This window comes from Sebastes fasciatus, chromosome 17, assembly GCF_043250625.1.
Source record: "Sebastes fasciatus isolate fSebFas1 chromosome 17, fSebFas1.pri, whole genome shotgun sequence".
NCBI lineage: Eukaryota > Metazoa > Chordata > Actinopteri > Perciformes > Sebastidae > Sebastes > Sebastes fasciatus.
In genome coordinates, this window is record NC_133811.1 from 17478109 (window position 1) to 17496779 (window position 18671).

The 18671-nt window shown below is 37.6% G+C and overlaps 2 protein-coding genes across 3 annotated transcripts; both read left to right on the plus strand.

Annotated features, from left to right (window-relative positions):
* Positions 1-468: 468 nt before the first annotated feature.
* Positions 469-5745, plus strand: otud6b (OTU deubiquitinase 6B). Its single transcript, XM_074613684.1, has 8 exons — positions 469-767; positions 2360-2508; positions 2807-2923; positions 3158-3358; positions 4239-4359; positions 4512-4573; positions 4665-4771; positions 5133-5745. The coding sequence occupies exons 1-8, from the start codon at positions 677-679 to the stop codon at positions 5215-5217; spliced, it is 933 nt and encodes a 310-aa protein (XP_074469785.1). The 5' UTR covers positions 469-676; the 3' UTR covers positions 5218-5745.
* A 1162-nt stretch (positions 5746-6907) lies between these two features.
* On the plus strand, positions 6908-10393 carry lrrc69 (leucine rich repeat containing 69). 2 transcript variants are annotated; one of them, XM_074613160.1, is made up of 8 exons: positions 6908-7132; positions 7253-7379; positions 7473-7545; positions 8776-8971; positions 9046-9117; positions 9211-9312; positions 9424-9575; positions 10253-10378. In XM_074613160.1, exons 1-8 carry the CDS (start codon positions 6938-6940, stop codon positions 10263-10265), a joined length of 930 nt encoding a protein of 309 aa, XP_074469261.1. In that variant the 5' UTR covers positions 6908-6937; the 3' UTR covers positions 10266-10378. The 2 variants fall into 2 exon arrangements, with proteins under 2 accessions (XP_074469261.1, XP_074469260.1); XM_074613159.1 differs by having other exon boundaries at positions 6914-7132; positions 9424-9603; positions 10253-10393.
* The last annotated feature ends 8278 nt before the right edge of the window (positions 10394-18671 follow it).

Here is an 18671-nt window from a genome sequence, read left to right on the forward strand (position 1 = left end):
ACCTGTATTCATGTCTAGTGTTTACATGTAATGTGTTTAAATGTGTGCTTTATTGTATTGGGGGGAAAAAAAGTCTGGAAAAAACTGTCTAAAAAAAAAAATCTGAAAAAAAAAATTTGAAAAATGCTGGAAAAAAGACTCTGAAAAATGTCTGAAAAAAAAGTTTGAAAAATGCTGGAAAAGAAAAATCTAAACAATGGGTGAAAAAGATAAAAAGAATGTCCGTAAAAATGTGTGCTTTATTGTATTTATTTATTTTTCCTGTACCCATTCCTGTTTTAATCTCTTATTTTCACAAAAAGCCCTTATAGGGACAGGTGTTGCAAATTGGCATCCACTAAAAGCACTATGATACTGGCATCAGATAGCTGTTTTTAAGTTGTCTATGTACATTGTATTGGTCCCTATTAAATAAACCATGAATGAATAATAAGCAGCCAAGAGGTGGCGGTAGAGCGACATTAATCTAGGAGAAGAAGAAGAAGAAAGCTCCTCGTCTCTTCCGGTTAAGGCCATGATATCAGCACGTTTTATTCATTGTGGAATATTTATTTTTATCTCTCGTCAGTGATGAGGACTATTTTATGACAGGGACATCACAACACGTTGTTTATCTAACGGAGGACAGTCTTCATTTAGCTCACAAAGTGTCCCACTGAACACAGAGAGCTGCATCATGATGGAGGAGGAGAGAGTGGAGACACCAGAGGAGACATCAGACGGGCAGCTGGGAAAGCAGCATCGCAAGGAGAAGAAAGATATGCAAGGTTGCAACAGTTTTTCACTTTCATTGTCAGCTTGTGCATCTCATGTGTTGTTTTATTTCTAGGAATTTAGCACCAATGTAGCTACCAGCAAGCCAAGTGATAGTTAGAAAATGCCACTTCACAGGAGACTGAGCAAAACCAAAATGACAGTGTCATTATGACAGTGTCATTATTAGGTATTTGTGCATTATGTTTTTCACTAGTAGCTCACAGTGATTGTAGTTTTCACAAGTGACATTTTGATTTAATCATGATTCAGACACTGCAGATTGTAAGAGTTTGCTTTTATTGTAATCAGATATAAACTATTTCTATAAATTGTTCTGCTATATCTTAACATATTTAATTTAAAACTCCAGAAAGTGCAAGTTATTGATTAAGTCTGTATGTATTGCCTTTATTTTATGGATGAGATATGACATTATTGAAATAAACTCTGATGATTTCACAGTAAATTCACAGTAAATCATAAAGGGTAGAAAACAGCTGCTGAACAGATCTCTATAGGCTGAAACTTACAAGCTTCTTATGATTGATGTCAACATATAATAATAATAATAATAATACATTTATTTATATAGCACTTCTCAAAGCAGATGTTACAAAGTGCGTCACAAGACAAAAGCAGATAAATAAAGTACAAAATATGGTACCTGCTAAAACAGAACATCACAATACATATCAATAATAGAAGTGGTTAAATGGTAGGACGAGTTGATAAAACAAATATACAGTATATATACATAAATGTGTATAAAAGGTATACATGCGTCCAGAAACGGATGCATACATACATATGTTTTTCATCACTTGTCAAAGACAAAATATTAGCTGTGACGTCACAGATTAGGGCTAAAAGAGGAATATATCTTTATGTTAAGCTATGTAGGATAACCTATTTTAATTCATGGAGAGAGGTGCAGCAGCAGTTTCCTGCCACATGTGATTTATGGATTGAAGAAGGATGTTTTTTTTTATTTCTTCTAACCGATAAATCACTCGGTTAGAAAAGTCTAAATAATATCTGAAAAAGGTAAAAAACATTCGTAAAAAAAAAAGTCTGAAAAATGTCTGACAAATAGCTTGAAAAAAACAATTTGAAAAAATGTCTGAAAAAAAAAGTTTGAAAAAAAAGTCTGAAAAAAATGTCAAAAGAAAGTTAGAAAAATGCTGGAAAAGAAAAGTCTAAACAATTTCTGAAAAAGGTAAAAAAAAAAAAAAAAAGTCTGAAAACAAGTTTGAAAAATGTTGGAAAAGAAAAGTCTAAACAATGTCTGAGGAGAAATATATCTTTATGTTAAGCTATGTAGGATAACCTATTTTAATTCATGGAGAGAGGTGCAGCAGCAGTTTCCTGCCACATGTGATTTATGGATTGAAGAAGGATGTTTTTTTTTAATTTCTTCTAACTGATAAATCACTCACTGATGGTACATCAATACCATCAGTGAGTGTATTCTTCTTCATGTTGATCATCCTGGTCATCTGATATATTTTTTTACTTTTCCAACCCACATCTAGCACCACCTGAGTGCTCTATTCTGTATTGTGTGTGGGCTTTATTGAAGTTTTGTTTTGTGATTCATTTAAAGCTAAAATCCAGAGCATGAAAACTGCAATCCCCAAAAATGACAAGAAAAGGAGGAAGCAGATGACAGAGGAGATCGCAAAAATAGAGGCTGACCTAAACCAGAGACACGAGGAGGAATTGAGGCAACTCAAATCTACCACCAACACAGAGGTAGATATCTGCATTCAGACGACTGACAAAGATTTTACATCATGAAACTTAAAAAAGATTTACCCTTTACAATGCAATCCCTGCATAATTTATTGCACACATGTATCGGTCCAAACCAGACACATGGATGTATTGAAAATGCACATAGTTGTATTTAATCAGTTGGGAGGTACATTGTAAAAGAAGCAAATGTGCACTGAGCAAATGCACAGAATGCATTTTTTTCACGTTTGTATCTGTTTTTTAGATGTTTTTTATGTGCAGCATATCTAAAGCTCTTTTCACTCAATGTTAAAAGGTGGAAGAGGTGTTAAATGGAGTGGAGACCATGAAGATGGAGGGTGGAGGAGGAGAAGAAGAAGAAGAAGAAGAAGAGGTCCAACAGCCACGGTTAACCAAGGCCCAGAAGAGAAGGGTGAGATACAGGCTCCACCTCAAATAGGACAGTTTTAAGTGCTGTTTGTTATTGCCCACAGCCCTATAACTGTCATTTAGTATACAATGGAGGAAGCACACTTAAGAATAATCTATCATTCGTATTTAATTGGTAGTTTAATCAACCAACTGTGTTTGCTTTCCTTTTTAATTTTGTTTCAGTCACGGTTTCAAGTACTAATTAAATGCATTTAATTTAAATGATCCTCTCCAGGACAAGAAGGCTGCCCAGGAGAAGGAGAGGGAGAGCAGGATTGCTGAGGCCGAGGTGCAGAACTTGCAGGGTGTGAGGCACCAGGAGGGTTTGAAGCTGGCTGAGAAACTCGCCCAGCAACAGCTTCAGATCAAGGAGATCTCTTCTGATGGCCACTGCATGTACCGTGCAATTGAAGATCAGCTGGCACACCGATCAAAGGTACTTCACCTCGATATAGGACTATTATACCTGTAGCTGTAGTTTGACTACCTAATCAGAAATGGGATGAGACCTTTCACCGCCAAATCCTGTGACCGCCATTTTTGTCACTGCCCCAGACTTGGACTTGCCGAAAGCAAAACTGAATTTGTTGGCTTTTTCTTCTTTACTTGCTCAATGAGCTTTCTTACTTAAGTGGAAGGATTCTGCCCCTCTTTCTCACTCACATTGAATTACAGACGTTATGTCCTGTATGAATCTAGAAAATCCGTTATACTACCCAGGGAACAGAGAGTACATTTTACAAGGTGTGGTGCCCCTTGACATTTTTTGAGAAACCCACGACTAAAGTAATCTCTGTAAATTTTTTAAATTATTTAATTTAATTTATATATATTTTAAATTAGTATTATTATTTTATTTTACTTTTTATTCATTTATTTTTCCTATCCTATTTATCAATTTTATATTTCCTTTATTTCTCGACTTTTTTTTTTTCCTGTTACTATTAAGGTGTTTTATAGATATTCTCTCTGTATTGTTGTCTATAATTTGAACTTTAGTTATCCATAATTTAGAATATTAGATATTTTCTGTGGTCGGCTTTGGTTGCTTGTGTGTTTGTTTTTTGTGTTAGTAAATGGACATGTTATGAGTGATGTTGGGCAAAACAAAATCTTTTCACCGTACAGTTACTGTTTAACTCATTATTGCTAATCAATGAAAAGACCTTTGAAGGAAATGTGATGAGCAAAAGTACCGTCTACACTCCTTTGCCACTGCACTGTCTGCTCTGACAAACTTTCAACAAAGTTCATACATATGTTATTACTAAAGTTCACATACAGAGTGCATAATATTCTATTCTGTTTTATTCTAGCCTGGGTTAATCATGAGTGTGAAAGATCTCCGGTCCCGCACTGCTGAGCACATGAGAGGCCATGCTGACGACTTCCTGCCTTTCCTCACCAACAGCAACACCGGTGACATGTACACATCAGGTAACACTTTGATCGTTTTGGCTTTCAGAAACAATTCATCATAGGTATATTGAAGACCAAAAATTGGTAGCCATAGATATGACATATTTTAGAAAGAAATTATGTGCATGTACAGTATTCATGCAAGTGTTTTTGTGTGTATTGGTGTCTAGATGAGTTTGAGAAGTACTGCAGTGACGTGGAGCACACAGCAGCTTGGGGTGGACAACTGGAAGTGAGTTGTTGGTTTTGTCACAGATGCACTGTGATGTTGCTCTTTGTACTTTTCAATAATTTTCTTTTTCATGCCTTTTTTTCCCCAACAGTTGCGAGCTTTGACCCAAGTTCTTCACTTGCCAGTGGAAGTGATCCAGGCCGACTCCCCAACTATAAAAATCGGGGAGGAATTCGATAGTGAATCCATCACCCTTGTGTACGTCGTGTATACGTTATGTTTGTCAGCGAGTCATTAGCATAATGTTCAAATATATACTGTTAAATTAGTAGGAAAATGTATAATATATCGAGTTGAAAACATATCTACTGTGCTTGTTCATGAAGGATATAATATGATTTTTTGGGCCCTCATGTAAGCGCATGTAAAAGTTAAGAAATCGACAACATCATGGCGAACACACACACTCACTAAAGCAGCTGTAGACAGACAAACTTATATAACTGTAATCTATGCATTAACTATATCCAATGACACGTTCTGATAAAGCTTTTCAGAATTTGGAAATGTTTATCTCGGACCTCTTGACTCACAGAATCTATTTTCTCATTGTTTGCAGCTATATGCGTCACGCCTATGGACTGGGAGAGCACTACAATTCTGTGGAGCTGCTGAAGGACCCGGCCAATGCAGAGGACAGCTGAGAGACAGCTCAGTCTTGGTGTGACATAAACCAATGTGTGTGATGCAGGAGTGTTCAAACCACTCACACTAAGGGCCCCTAAATACAAATGTATTGAAGACATTGTTAAGCTGAGGTTAACAGAGTTTGTTGCTGTTTTCAGAATGGGTTAAACACATCATTGTATGTCTCTGTTTAGAAGTCAAAAGATTATCAGTGGGTAGAGTGAGATCTAGTTCTGAAAACAGTGTCATTCTGCTAATGAAAAACAGCATAGAGGGGGAAATTAACATGTTCATGATTTTACAGTGGACACCCTTGGTCTATCTCAGTGACCCCAGTGCTTCACTTCAGCCCACTTTGGGAAGCGACAGTGTACCACGTACCTTTTTATCCATAATGGGCAGGAGAGGATGTAAGAGATGTTGATCGTTCCTGTCACTCCAAATGTCAACTGAAGGGTTGTTGATCTTTTGCAGTGTTCTTGGAATGAACCGAACTGTGGAAATTGTAAATCACATCAATGTTACATAAACATATACAATACTAAGGTATGTCACTGCTTTTTTTTCTAATATTTCCAATGAGGAAAATGGTATTAACTGGTTTTAAATTAATACAGTTTTCAGTATGAGATTGTGAAAGATGAATATTCTAAAAACTAAAATAATGATTCAACAGTATATAAAGTTGTTAAATCTAGCTTCACCTCTACCAGCAACATCAAAACGCTTCTTACACTTTAATGCATCAGTAGGCTAATAATAATAATCCAGTTATATGATATATAGGCTAATATTACTCTGAAAGGATCCATTCCGCACAATGTGGGGTTTTAATATATCTATTTTTTTTAAACTTTTTTTTTTCATACTTTATTTTTTCGAGGTTGTTTTCATATATGCAATTTACAGTTCGTAATTACAATAGTTTATAAACCATTTTTTAAGTAGTTGAGCTTATAGACAAACTCATTAAATACACTAGAGAAAACAACTTCAACTCTCAAAATTGAAATAAAATTAAGAAAATAAATAATGATAAAGAATAGAGTTAAAAAAAAAATATCAAAATAAAAAAAAAATATTAATACAAAAATAGAGTAATAATAAATTAAATAAACAAATAAGTCTATAGAAAATAAAAAAGGGGGGGGGGAGGGGAAACGCAAATATAGTAGTTTTAATAATATTTTAAGTGCGTTTTGCTGATAATACTCTAGTGTTTGTATTTGTAATAGAGTTTTATACTGGGGTATTTCTAAAGAAAAATGATGATCAATTCAATTCAATTTGCTTTATTGGCATGACTGTCAGGTGAATAATATTGCCAAAGCGTCAATTCAAATAAAATACAAAATAAAAACAAAAACATATATATACATATATACAATTCATTAAGCAAATTACAATATATAGATATTTAAAAAGAACATGCATGTAAATGGAAGAAAACAATAAAGAAGTAATTAATGTTTGTTGTGTCAATAAAACAAACACATAAAAAAAACAATTAATAACAATATATTGCGATATCAAAGGATAAATGTAAAAAAAGAAAAGAAAAGAGGAGTAAATAAAAGGCAGAGTGTGAGTTCCATCTATTATGTGTTGTTGTTGTGGTTGTCTCTTGCACTGACATATCCTATATGATCAGCTGTCACCACTAGAGGCTGCTACTGCCTCAAAGCAAAGTCTTCTTCTTCTTCCACGTGTCAAAAAGCATCTCGTCGCCATGGAAACATGCATGTGAGTGATTTAGAAATGATGGTGTCAGTGGTAAGATCTTTCTATTCTAAAGCAAACTCTTTAAACTTGAGCTGTAAGAAGATAAAGGTGCTTCCCGAGTGTGTTTCCGGACTAACCCAACTGTCGGTTCTCCTGCTGAACAACAACTCCATCAGCTCCCTGCCTGCCTGCCTGATCTCCCTACACCGAGTGAGTCTCCTCCGCCTGTTTGCTCACTGGAAGTGATCCAAGACAACAGCTCTATAAATGTTTTTACACACCACGCAGATTTGTGATTAAATACTTTTTTGTTTTTGCAATGCCTGCAAGCTGGTTGAGCTGAATTTGGGAAATAATGCCTTGAAGGAAGTCCCTGCTGTGTTGGGCCATCTGGAGTCCTTGAAGAAACTGTATCTGTTCAGCAACCAGATTACATTAGTGCCACCTGATGTGATAGGTAGGGTTCTCACTGTGTGCTGCATGATTAGCACCTCAGAAGATTTGTTACAAAAACAAAGCTAAAATTATTGTTCTATTTGTATTTTTACAGATGGTTTACGAAACCTTGTTGTGCTCAATCTGAACCACAACCAGCTTAAAAGACTTCCAGCAGAGATTAAAAGGTACATTTAGGGTACCATGCTACCCGAGATCTTATAGTATGGTATAAAATGTTATAGTATAGTATGTAGAAAAAAATTCATAGTATGGTATGGTATAAAATGTCATTTTTTATGTAGAAAAAAATCATAGTATAGTATGTCGAAAATAGTCATAGTATGGTATAGTATAAAAATGTCAAAAAGTCATAAAAAAGTATAGTGTAAAAATGTCATAAAAAGTCATAGTATAGTACAGTATAAAGTGTCATAATATAGTATGTAGAAAAGATCATTGTATAGTATATCGAAAAAATTTCATAGTATGATATAAAATGTCATAAAAATGTCATAATATAGTATAAAAATGTCATAAAAAAGTCATAGTATAGTATGGTATAAAGTGTCATAGTAAAGTAGATCATAAAATATCATAGTATAGTATGTAGACAAAAAGTCACAGTATAGTATGGTATAAAATGTCATAAAAAAGTCAGTATAGTATAAAAATGTCATAAAAAAGTCATAGTATAGTATAAAAATGTCAAAAAGTCATAGTATAGTATAAAAATTTCATAAAAAAATCATAGTATAGTATGGTATAAAATGTCATACAAAAGTCATAGTATCTTAAATGTCAAAAAGTCATAGTATAGTATGATATAAAATGTCATAGTATAGTATGTAGAAAAAAATCATAGTATAGTATGTCAAAAATAGTCATAGTATAGTATGGTATAAAATGTCATAAAAAAGTCATAGTATAGTATAAAAATATCAAAAAGTCATAGTATAGTATAAAAATATCAAAAAGTCATAGTATAGTATAAAAATGTAGTAGATCATAGAAAATCATAGCATGTCAAAAAAAAGTCACAGTATAGTTACTATGCTGTGACTTTACTATCACTTTTTTATGACATCTTTTGACATACTATACTATGCTATAGTATGACTTTAACAATGTCATAATATAGTATGTCGAAAAAAGTCATATTGATATAATTTTAGATGTGCTATACTTTTACATTTTTATGGCGTGCTACACTACGAATTGTTATGACTTTTTTCAACATACCATATTATGACCTTTTTTCGATATACTATACTGTGACATTGTTAAATTAACTCTATTGTTGTTGACTGATAAACTTGTCTTCATCTAGGCTGATATCTCAAGAAATGATCAAATGAAGGTCACAAAGGAGTTTAGAATAATGTATTCTGTGTTATAAACCTGTTTTTTTCCATTAGTTTGAGCAGGCTTCAACATCTCAGTGTGCTGGACAACAAGCTGGAGGAGGTCCCTGTTGAGTTGGGTCATCTCACCAGCTTGTCTGAGCTAAACTTGACCTCCAATAATTTGACCCGGCTACCTCAGCAGCTGTATCAGTGTAAAGAACTCACCAAGTTGCATTTAGCCAGAAACAAGCTGACCAGCCTACCAGAGGTGGGTACCCCCTGGTGTGATTTTTACTGTACAATGTGTTAGCTACATAACCACATGCTTACCTTACATTTCAGGGAATCAGGGCGCTGGCAAAACTCCAAGTTTTGGATGTGGGTGGCAACCAGTTGTCCATGTTCCCTGTTGAGGTACAGTATACAGTATTAGGTAAATACAGCAGCCCTATGCTGCATTGTGAATTACAACTTCACTGTATGACACTAGGACGTTGCTCTGTGTAGTTTCACCTGCTGCCCCTGCAGGAGCTATACCATGAAGGCAACAAGTTTGTGCGCTGTAAGCCGATGTCGTCAGTGCAGGATGCGGAGGTGCTTACGTTAAAGGTAGAGTGTCACTTAAAAAAAGATATCTCACAATATGTCTTTGTGTTTATTCAGTGATATTGTATGAGTGTATTTGCTCAACAATATTCTTGTCTCACCTTTGTTTCCCAGGAACTGGCTGCTAGAGTTGTCTTGCGGGAGGACAGGGACGGGTTCTCTCTGGTCCACAGGATGCTCCCCCACTACCCAGTCCTGCATGCTCTGTTGGCCTGTGGCAGCTATTGTGCGCTCTGCCTGGATCCCATCCTCACCACCTGGCTGGAGTGTGTTCATTTTATCAGTCTAAAGAAGGTTGGTTGAATGTTTTTGCCCTACTATCATTGCATTATGGTATTATGTGTAAAGATTTCCTTAAAAAGAATATGATTCTCTGGGCTGTGTATTATAAAGAATCTGGATATACGATACATGATACAGGGGTTACGAGTCAATATACAGTATTGCAATACTGCAAGGCGATATATTGCGATTTTTTAAATTAAAATCAAATTTTGAAAAAACTGTCATAGTATAAGAAACACAACACCATATGCATAAAATCTGAGTAAAAACAAGTTTGCTTTTTTTATACAATCAGAACAGTGGGATATACATTTGCATCACAATCCCTGTAACATCCAACATCATAGCACTACTTTTGTTCAATCCGAGCCACCGTCTGCCGCGTAACACCTATCTATAGTGTTTTTGAGAATTGATACAGTATCAGAAAACATAATATTGCAATACGCAAGTGTATTGCATTTTTATTTTCTTTTGTACAGCTACATCTCTTGTATGAAAAGTGCTCTATAAATAAAGTTATTATTATTATTATTATTATTATTATTATTATCATCATCATCAATATTTTATTACACTCCTGGTAAATACAGGATATAGGATGATCATGTAGCGGCTCATGTAATTAAAAGTGCGTCATGTTTTATGTGTGTTACAGGACATGGAAATGAGGAGTTCGAAGACTATTCCTGTGCGCGCCCTTCTTTGTTCATACAAGTGCTTTAATACAGATGGACACGCCTTCTACGGTGTTGCTAAGAGATAAATACAAGTTCATTTAAAAGAAAAGGTACGATTCATGATCTCAATCACTATCCCATCTCTTTTTTTAAACTAAAACTGTGGACACAGATTTGTAAGTACACACATTTAACAACAGACCTCGCCAAGGTAATACATTTCTGGCAGTAGTTAGATGCGTTGAGGTATATTAATACGGTGCTATGATTTCCAGTATATATGTTTTTTGTCCTTCTAACATCTCAGAGATGCCATTTGACTCTGTGGTCACTAGGTGGCATCCAATGAACATTGAAAATTGTCCCAATGTCGGATCCTGCTTTAATGCTTAATATAGGTTTCAACTGGTGGCATGTAGAATATATTTATGCAGTGTGCCAACCATAACTGTCATATAATTCCCAATAATAAAATAAAGACTGCAACAGCTGGATACCAGATCTGCACATGATAACTTTGCTTACTACTTTGTACTACTTAGACAAAACCTTTGTACATGAACACCTGGATTAACTACAGCTGTTTTTTTTTGGTCAGTGCAGGTATGAAAAATATAACTGGCAAGATACTTTCACCATGTTTGTTCAACACGGAGGCTCAACCATTACAATTAAATTTAATTTTAAAAATATTGGATTTTGTATTGGATTTTACTGACAGGTGTTTGTATTTTTTTGTCCACCTCATTTGTATCAATGAAGGTAGGCTAAATAATGGAAACACCTCTCTGTATAATGCCAACCCCTCTCTATAAACAACTAGGGGTGGGGGAAAAAAAAAAATCGACACATCATGGTATCGTGATTTTTTGCATGGCAATATTGTATCGATACACGAACGTCAAATATCAGTCTTTAATTAACAATCTGACGGCCGACAGAGGTCCTGGATGCTATTCTGTCTTTCAGAGGTTGTAGCGGACTCAGACTTATAGCTAGAGAGACGATACTGGTATCATATGAAACTAGAAAATCCATGCCATGTTTGCTTGTCAGGAAGAACGATAAATAACGCTTCAAAAGGAACACAACATTTCGGCGAGGAAAAACTGGCATGGCCATTTACAGAGGGGTCCCTTGACCTCTGACCTCAAGATATGTGAATGAAAACTCAGATGAACAGAGTAAAAACTGCATCTTATTACATAAAACAGATGTTGACAAACTGCATAGTTTGCAGTTGGAAAAAAAAGTAATGAATTGCAATATATCGTAAAATATCTTATCGCCATACTCAGAATATCACAAAAAGTTTAAAATCACAATAAGAATTTAAGTATTGTGATAATATTGTGTCGTAGAGGCTCTGGTGATTCCCAGCCCTTAACAATATAGGATTTATTGCAGGACTGCATTAGTTATACCTATTAAACTGGTGTGAGTTTATAGAACCAGTAAAGTCACACATTGCTGACAAAATTCTAGCAATACCTGAATAAAAAAGTCACTAGCATTATCACCTACACATATTTTATCTATGTAAATCTAGTGAGATCCTATTCCCTTGTCAGTGCTGATCAAGCTGTGCTGAGACTCCATAGTCGTCCCATCTCTATCTCCATCTCCAGCCAGTGGCATCTGTTCCAACCTGCCAGACAAGAGAGAGGAGAGAGGAGGGAGAGAGAGAGAACTTCATTTCTAGCAAATTAATTTCCCATCCACGCCTCCAGAGCTTGCTAGCTCGTTCGCTGGCTGCTGCGGCCGCTGCTGCGTGTGTCTACTGAGTCGGAGCCTCATGCATAAGGCATCAGGTTTAATTGCAAACCCAGAAACTAATGACTTTGGACTGGTTAACAGCAGGGGAGCCATACATCTCGAGCAAACTGAATGAAAAATCAGCTCAGAGGAGAGAAAAAAAGGAGCCTAGCCCCTAATTGATGAATAATTGAAGCGGCGAGCTACAGGGCATAATTGTGACATTTTGTTTCAATCAATTTCCAAGTGGTGTGGGCGAAAGTGCACTTAAAGGGAAAAGGCAATGACAATGAATGAGAGAGAAAGGGAGAGATAGAGAGAGCGGCTGGTGATGGAAATGGACATTGGGTCTTCAGTCATTACAGTGACATTTGCTGGGGCAAAAGACCAGACTCATTCAACACACAAAATGACTTTTCTCTCCGTCTCCATCTCACTTTGTAGGCTTTTTGTCAAACTCCTGTTATGCCACTGTTAGATCACTTTTTCATTCCCAGCCAATTAATCCATATCCTTTTAAATTCATTTCTTTTGTTCATTTTCACTTACCTTATTCATTTAAAAAAAATCTTTTTCAAAGCTACTGTGTGCTACTAAGTGAGGCTGTCATCTGTTTAAGTGTATGTATTTGTGTTTTCAGCCTGAATTCCTTTTCCAGTCAGCTTAGTTAGCTTACTGTCAATTACAATATGAGGGCATTGGGCCAAGTCAGCCAGTGTGGTGGAACTAAACACCACACCAGTCTGTCTTGGCCTCGTTGGCTTGTAGTGGACGAAGCCTCGGGGTCGGGCAGACAAAGAGTCTGGGGCCACTCGGGCACAGCAACATCTGAGCTTATGCATTTGCCCTACATTGAATGGACTATGGTTTAATTTCAATAAATATTCAATAAATTATGACCATACTATAATGTATATTTGCAATACGTAGTACATCAATGCTCCACCCCAAAACAGAAATCATGTCCTGTCATTAACATTGTTTACAGCATTTGAAAATTCAGGATTTGACAGCAGGACAGAGTCTCAACAGAGTTTATGGGATCAACACGCTCATCTCAAGAAGATACTTAAAGGAATAGTTTTGACATTTTGGGAAATACCCTTATTCACTTCACAACCGTATCAGAGTTGGATGAGAAGATTGATACCCAACGCAACAGTCTTTACACACTGGGGGTGAAATACTTGCCTGTGAGTATTATATGTATAGGGATTTTATTGTGAAAGGTAAGAACGGAGTGAAGGCCTTTGTCAATGTTGAAAGGAGTGATACATTTTGCCATCTTGGTTTGGATTACAGTGCCTCCATGTTGTTGTTTCGTAAATATAGGCGCAACTCAACCCGTTCCACACAACGTGATTGGTTGATGCCTTTATGATGCCTTTATGATGTGGTGCGAAAGCTCAGAAAATCAACCTTGTGCCAGAAAAAAAGTATGCCGCTTTTTTGCTGTGTAATATTCATGTTCTGTGTGAAAGTATTCATGACAAAAACAACAGTTCGAAAAAATATATAGACGTGCAAATTAAAAAAACACCGCCGGTGTGTAATGGCCTTAAGGATTAAGCTAGAGTCTGCAGCCAGTTAGTTTAGCACAAAGACTGGAAACAGGGGAAATGGGGGAAACAGCTAACTTTAGAGATGCTACCAGGGCTCTTAAATACTACTACTGTGGTTTTTGTACAGATTGCAGAAACAAGACATGTGTCTCCTAAGCTTTAGAGGTGCTGGAAGGTGGATTTTGTTACATCCCACAATGCGAGGCTAGCTGCTCCGTTTCCAGCCAATTGTGCTAAACTAAACTAACCGACTGCTGGCGGTAGCTTCATATTTACCATATAGACATGATATTGGTATCGATCTTCTCACCTAATTCGTGACAAGAAAGCGCATACATGTATTTCCCAAAACGTTAAACTATTCCTTTAATGAAACTTGCATTAAACATTCTTCTAAAAATGTTATATTATCCCTGAATAATCACACTGGGTATCATCATATTGCCAATTATGTCTAACTCTGTTTTATTATAAATACACCACTTCACAGGGAAATTTTGCTTGGTTACATCACTGCAGACTTTGCTCTCCTGCCTCCGGCACAGGAAGAGAACTGTATGTTAACACATCTACATTAAAACTTTTTAAAGACTTAATTACCATGACTAAGATAACACAGACACCGTTTTGTTCTAAGGTAAATCGGACCATAAATTAGATATAATTTCACTAAATATTCACTAGATTTACATAATGACCTCACAAATTGTTTTTAAAGGGTTTATCTGAACATGGCTTATAAATAGGTCAGTCAGTTCTACTGGCACCATACTAATGGGTGAAAGGCCAACAGTACGTGCCTTCTTGAAGGCAGCAGATGTTGGGTCCTGAAGCAGTGGAGCAGCAGCAGCAGCGGCGCCACTAGCTCAGTGGCCTCGGGACTTGCCTGTTAGTCGGTCTGGTGTCTGGTGTCAAGCTTTATGCATGTATTCACACGTACACACTGGCCTCTTTAACACACTGCAGAAAAGCAAATACAAATCACTCCACCCGCTCTGCATTGATGACACATCATCAAGATAATTCTGCCCCCATCGCTTTGTTTTCATCATGTCGCTTCACAAAACACAGTCGCACCCACACATGTGTGCACACACACTTTTTTCCATATCACTGAGCTGTCCCTTATGATTGCCATATTCAGAGAGCCCTGTGTTTTTGTACAGAATATTTAAAAAAAAAAAAAAACACGCTCAGCTTGATTGACGTCTATGGAAATGAGGAGGTCGCATCCTCAAAGGAGACACCATACGGATGGGAGCAGCGCACTGACGAGAGGCATCTACAAATGGCGCTTGTAAATTCCTGACATGCCTAGCATATGTTAATGAGCCATTCTCTCCCTCTGATATAATTACTGCGAGGGGATATTGCCTTTGGTGGAAATATCTGTCTCGCGTGGCATGGCTACCTCGTGGGGGTGAAAAAAAAAGTAAAGAATGACAAAGTAGCGGGCGCATAAATTCTCATTTACCATGCTCGGAGGTAGAGAGAGTGATGTTGGCAAATTCACTCAGGATGATATATTGGGGAGAAGGCACCTTGGGTTCATTACATACCTCCTTTGTTAAAGCGCTTTCTGCAGTCTTGTATCGTTTGTTAGAGGGTATTTAGTCTGTCTTGTCATTCGGAGCACTTACTTAGAATGTCTTTGGAGGAGCCTATGGCTGCTTCAGCTCACATTGCATCTTGGAGCTAGAAAGCAAAGTAACATGTCAGCTAAAAACAGAACATAGGAGGTTGGATTCAAGCTTGTAATGGATATGATGGAAATGTGTGTTTGCTGCAGAAGGTCATATGCAGCCTTGTCTCTGTACTTATGACTGTGTCTTTGATTTTATATTCTACTCTCTGTATCATCAAGTCTCAGTACTTTGTGTTAAACCTGCAGTAGGCAGAATGTTTTTGGCATCATTGGGCAAAAAGTCAATAATAACCTTTCAGCATATTGTAATTCAAGTGTTCTGATAGATAACTAGACTTCTGCCTCTCTCATGGCTCTGTTTTCAGGCTTTAAAAAAATCTAGCCCTTGTTGGGAAACTTTGGCCAAAATTAGAAAGTTTGCTCCGGCTGGTGGGCGGTTCTTGGTATTTCCTCAACTAATCTCATCATGGCTGCCGATTCACAAACTTTCTAATTTTACAGCTAAACAGTGCACTACAAGATGTTTCTGAAAACATTTGAGGAGAGAAATAGGCATTACAGTAACAGAATATTGATTAATATTTGATCAGCGCTGCCTAGTTTGACCATTTGATCGGAGTTCGAGAGTGATTGACAGCTGCTCAGAGACGGCAGAATCCAGCTCGGCTCTAATTGGTTGTTTTCCTCCGATCTGTGAAATCTTGCAGATGCCATTAGGAGCACCGGAGGACACCAGAGGACACAGAGGCACATGATTTTTTCAGATTACCTGTCTTGCATTAAGGCTTCATATACATATAACTTGCATCTGGTTGAAAATGAATCCACACAGTTATAGTATTACGCTTAAACAAGTTTGTGCAACTGGTTCCAGTAACAAACACAGCCCAGCATGATACCCCCACTGCAGCACTGTAGCGTGTTTAGTCATTTTCAGAGATCCATCAAAGCCATGATTGCGGTCTTCTCCTCAGAAAAATGGTTTGACACCGGCCCACCCTGATTTCTCCTCTTCCCTCCTCGGGGCAACAGCAGAGGTGCTATTAAAATGAGTAGCATTGATTGCTGAATTAGGGGGCTTGTGACTGGAGAGAGAGAAAAACAGCCATTCGATAGCAAGCGGTAGGCCAGTGTCATAGCCAGGAGTGTGCACCACTCCAATCAGTAGAATCTATTGTCGTGCATCGCCGCCCATGACAGATCTTGGTATCGAGCCACTGGCAGAGTACCAGGGTATTGTCTGGTTGACGGCTGCACAATCAATTCTGTTGTGTTACTGACGCCTGTGGGCACCAGGGGGCAGTGTGATTCTCTGCTGGACTCTCAAGCAGATGAGGAGAGAGATGCACTGATGCACAGCGAACTGAGATATGTGCCTGATGAATCTACGAGATAGAGCAGCTAATAAAAGCAAGAACAATGAGCCGTTATTGGAATTCAAAGCTTTAATGAAATCTAAGCATCAGATCAGAGCATTGTAACTCATGTGCAACCAAATATGAGAAAAGGTGAAAGTTTGCTTGAACCCATTGATGCATATCAATAGAAAAAGAGATGACAAAGACACCAGATGTACGAGACAATGACTGCGCCGTCTCTTCATCAAAATCAACACAATTGAACAAAAAGCATCCTTGATATAGATTAAAAGGTGGGAAAAATAATTGAGAAAAGATGGAGTTGAAGCGCGCTAGACTACAAAAAGATGCTACCAAACAAAGCCACCCAGATGCACCAGTCTAATAAACCAGCTTCCTCCCTGTCTTTTTTCTTCTTTTTCACACCACAATATAATAAATAAATAAATAAATAACAGTTGGAATACAAGCAAGAAAACCGTCCTTTGAGGTTACAAGGAAGCGATGCCATTACTGAGTTTTGAGACAAGAGCCCGGCCGTCAGGCCAGCAACCTCTCTCTGGCAGTTCTGGGTCAGCACCAACCACGCTGCGAAAACACCATTACCACGCTGCATTTGGTGAAGAAATACGATAAAAACAGTGCTGGAACTTCAAAAGAAGGAATACATCTTTAATCTTGAATGTCTTTGAATCTCTTCGAAAGTTTCTTCAGGGTTTGGTAATGACAGGGGCCGTGGAGGGGGATGAAGAATCTGTGTTTCTGTTTGTTCGGGAGAAAGTGACTGTTTATTTATCAGGGGAACAAAATTGGAGGGAAAATCAGGCTGAAAGAGATAGATGCTGCATTATATCTTTTGATGTTACTTCTGATAGTTCACTCAGTAGGATGCCATGTGATGTTTCATTGTTGCGTGTTTTCATGCTTTGATTTTCCCAAAATAATTCTTTATTGTGTCATATCTATTTCTATTATACTCGGGTTGTGAAATTACTCCTTGCACTCTAACTTTGTTAGAAAAAGCAAATCCTCTGACTCACATGCATATTTCATATTTCTTATAGCTACCTTATTTGATTCATTATTCAAAACAACCTGGCACATGAATTCAGCCTGTCAGATACACGGTGGCGAACCTGCTGAGTCGACCCTACTAAGTCTTTCAGTTCCGGCTCCGCTCCACTCTATCATCAATATGATTGACGGCACGCGATCTCGAACCCCAGTTTGAGGTCAAGTGATGGCCACTGGAGCATGCCCAGTATAGCGGAGCAGCAGGCGGGTGGGACACCAGGTAGCAGCATCTGGTCTCCGGGTTTTTCTAGAACACACACTGCCTGTGGCACTGCAGGCTTGGCTGGCCGAACATCTGTCTGCAATGTGCAGGCCGGCTGGATGAGCAGACCCACAACCCAACCAACCAGCCAAATGAACGTCCTGCCCAAGCGAATGTCCTTCAGGAACATGTGGGTTAATATCTCCGTTATCTCAATCTGACGCAACTCCTTCTACTCAGCTGCTGTCGCTGTTTGTTCTTCATTCTGTATCAAGTCCTCCAGATAAAGACCCCATCCTCTGAATGTTTATTAATGCTGCATTTCTTGTGAAACAAATGTTTTTCTACAACATCGCACAATTCACAAAGTAGCTGTTGCCTCCAGTGACAAAACTGAAACTAGAATATGTTGTGCATATTTCAACCACGTATTTGTCTTTGTTGTTACAGTCAGATGCCGTGTATATTCTTCAGTTGTGACAGTCGGTGCCGAAAATAAGAAAGGTACTTTTGTTGCTCAGCTGTATTTTTCTAACCCTCTAGCCAATATGTTTGCTATTTCAAGCGCACTTGCTTTTGTAAACAGAGACAAGAATGACTTTCCTCAGCACAATGAATGTGGGAACAGACGCTCTGCATTCATATACTTGAGGATGCATATTCTAACTTTTCTTTGTATACAATCAAACAAGAGTCTACAGCTACGCTAGCAGCGGTGCGTTGAGCTAAATGCTAACGTCATCAAGCTAACACGCTCACAATGACAACATGCTGATGTTCAGCAGATATAATGTTGATCAT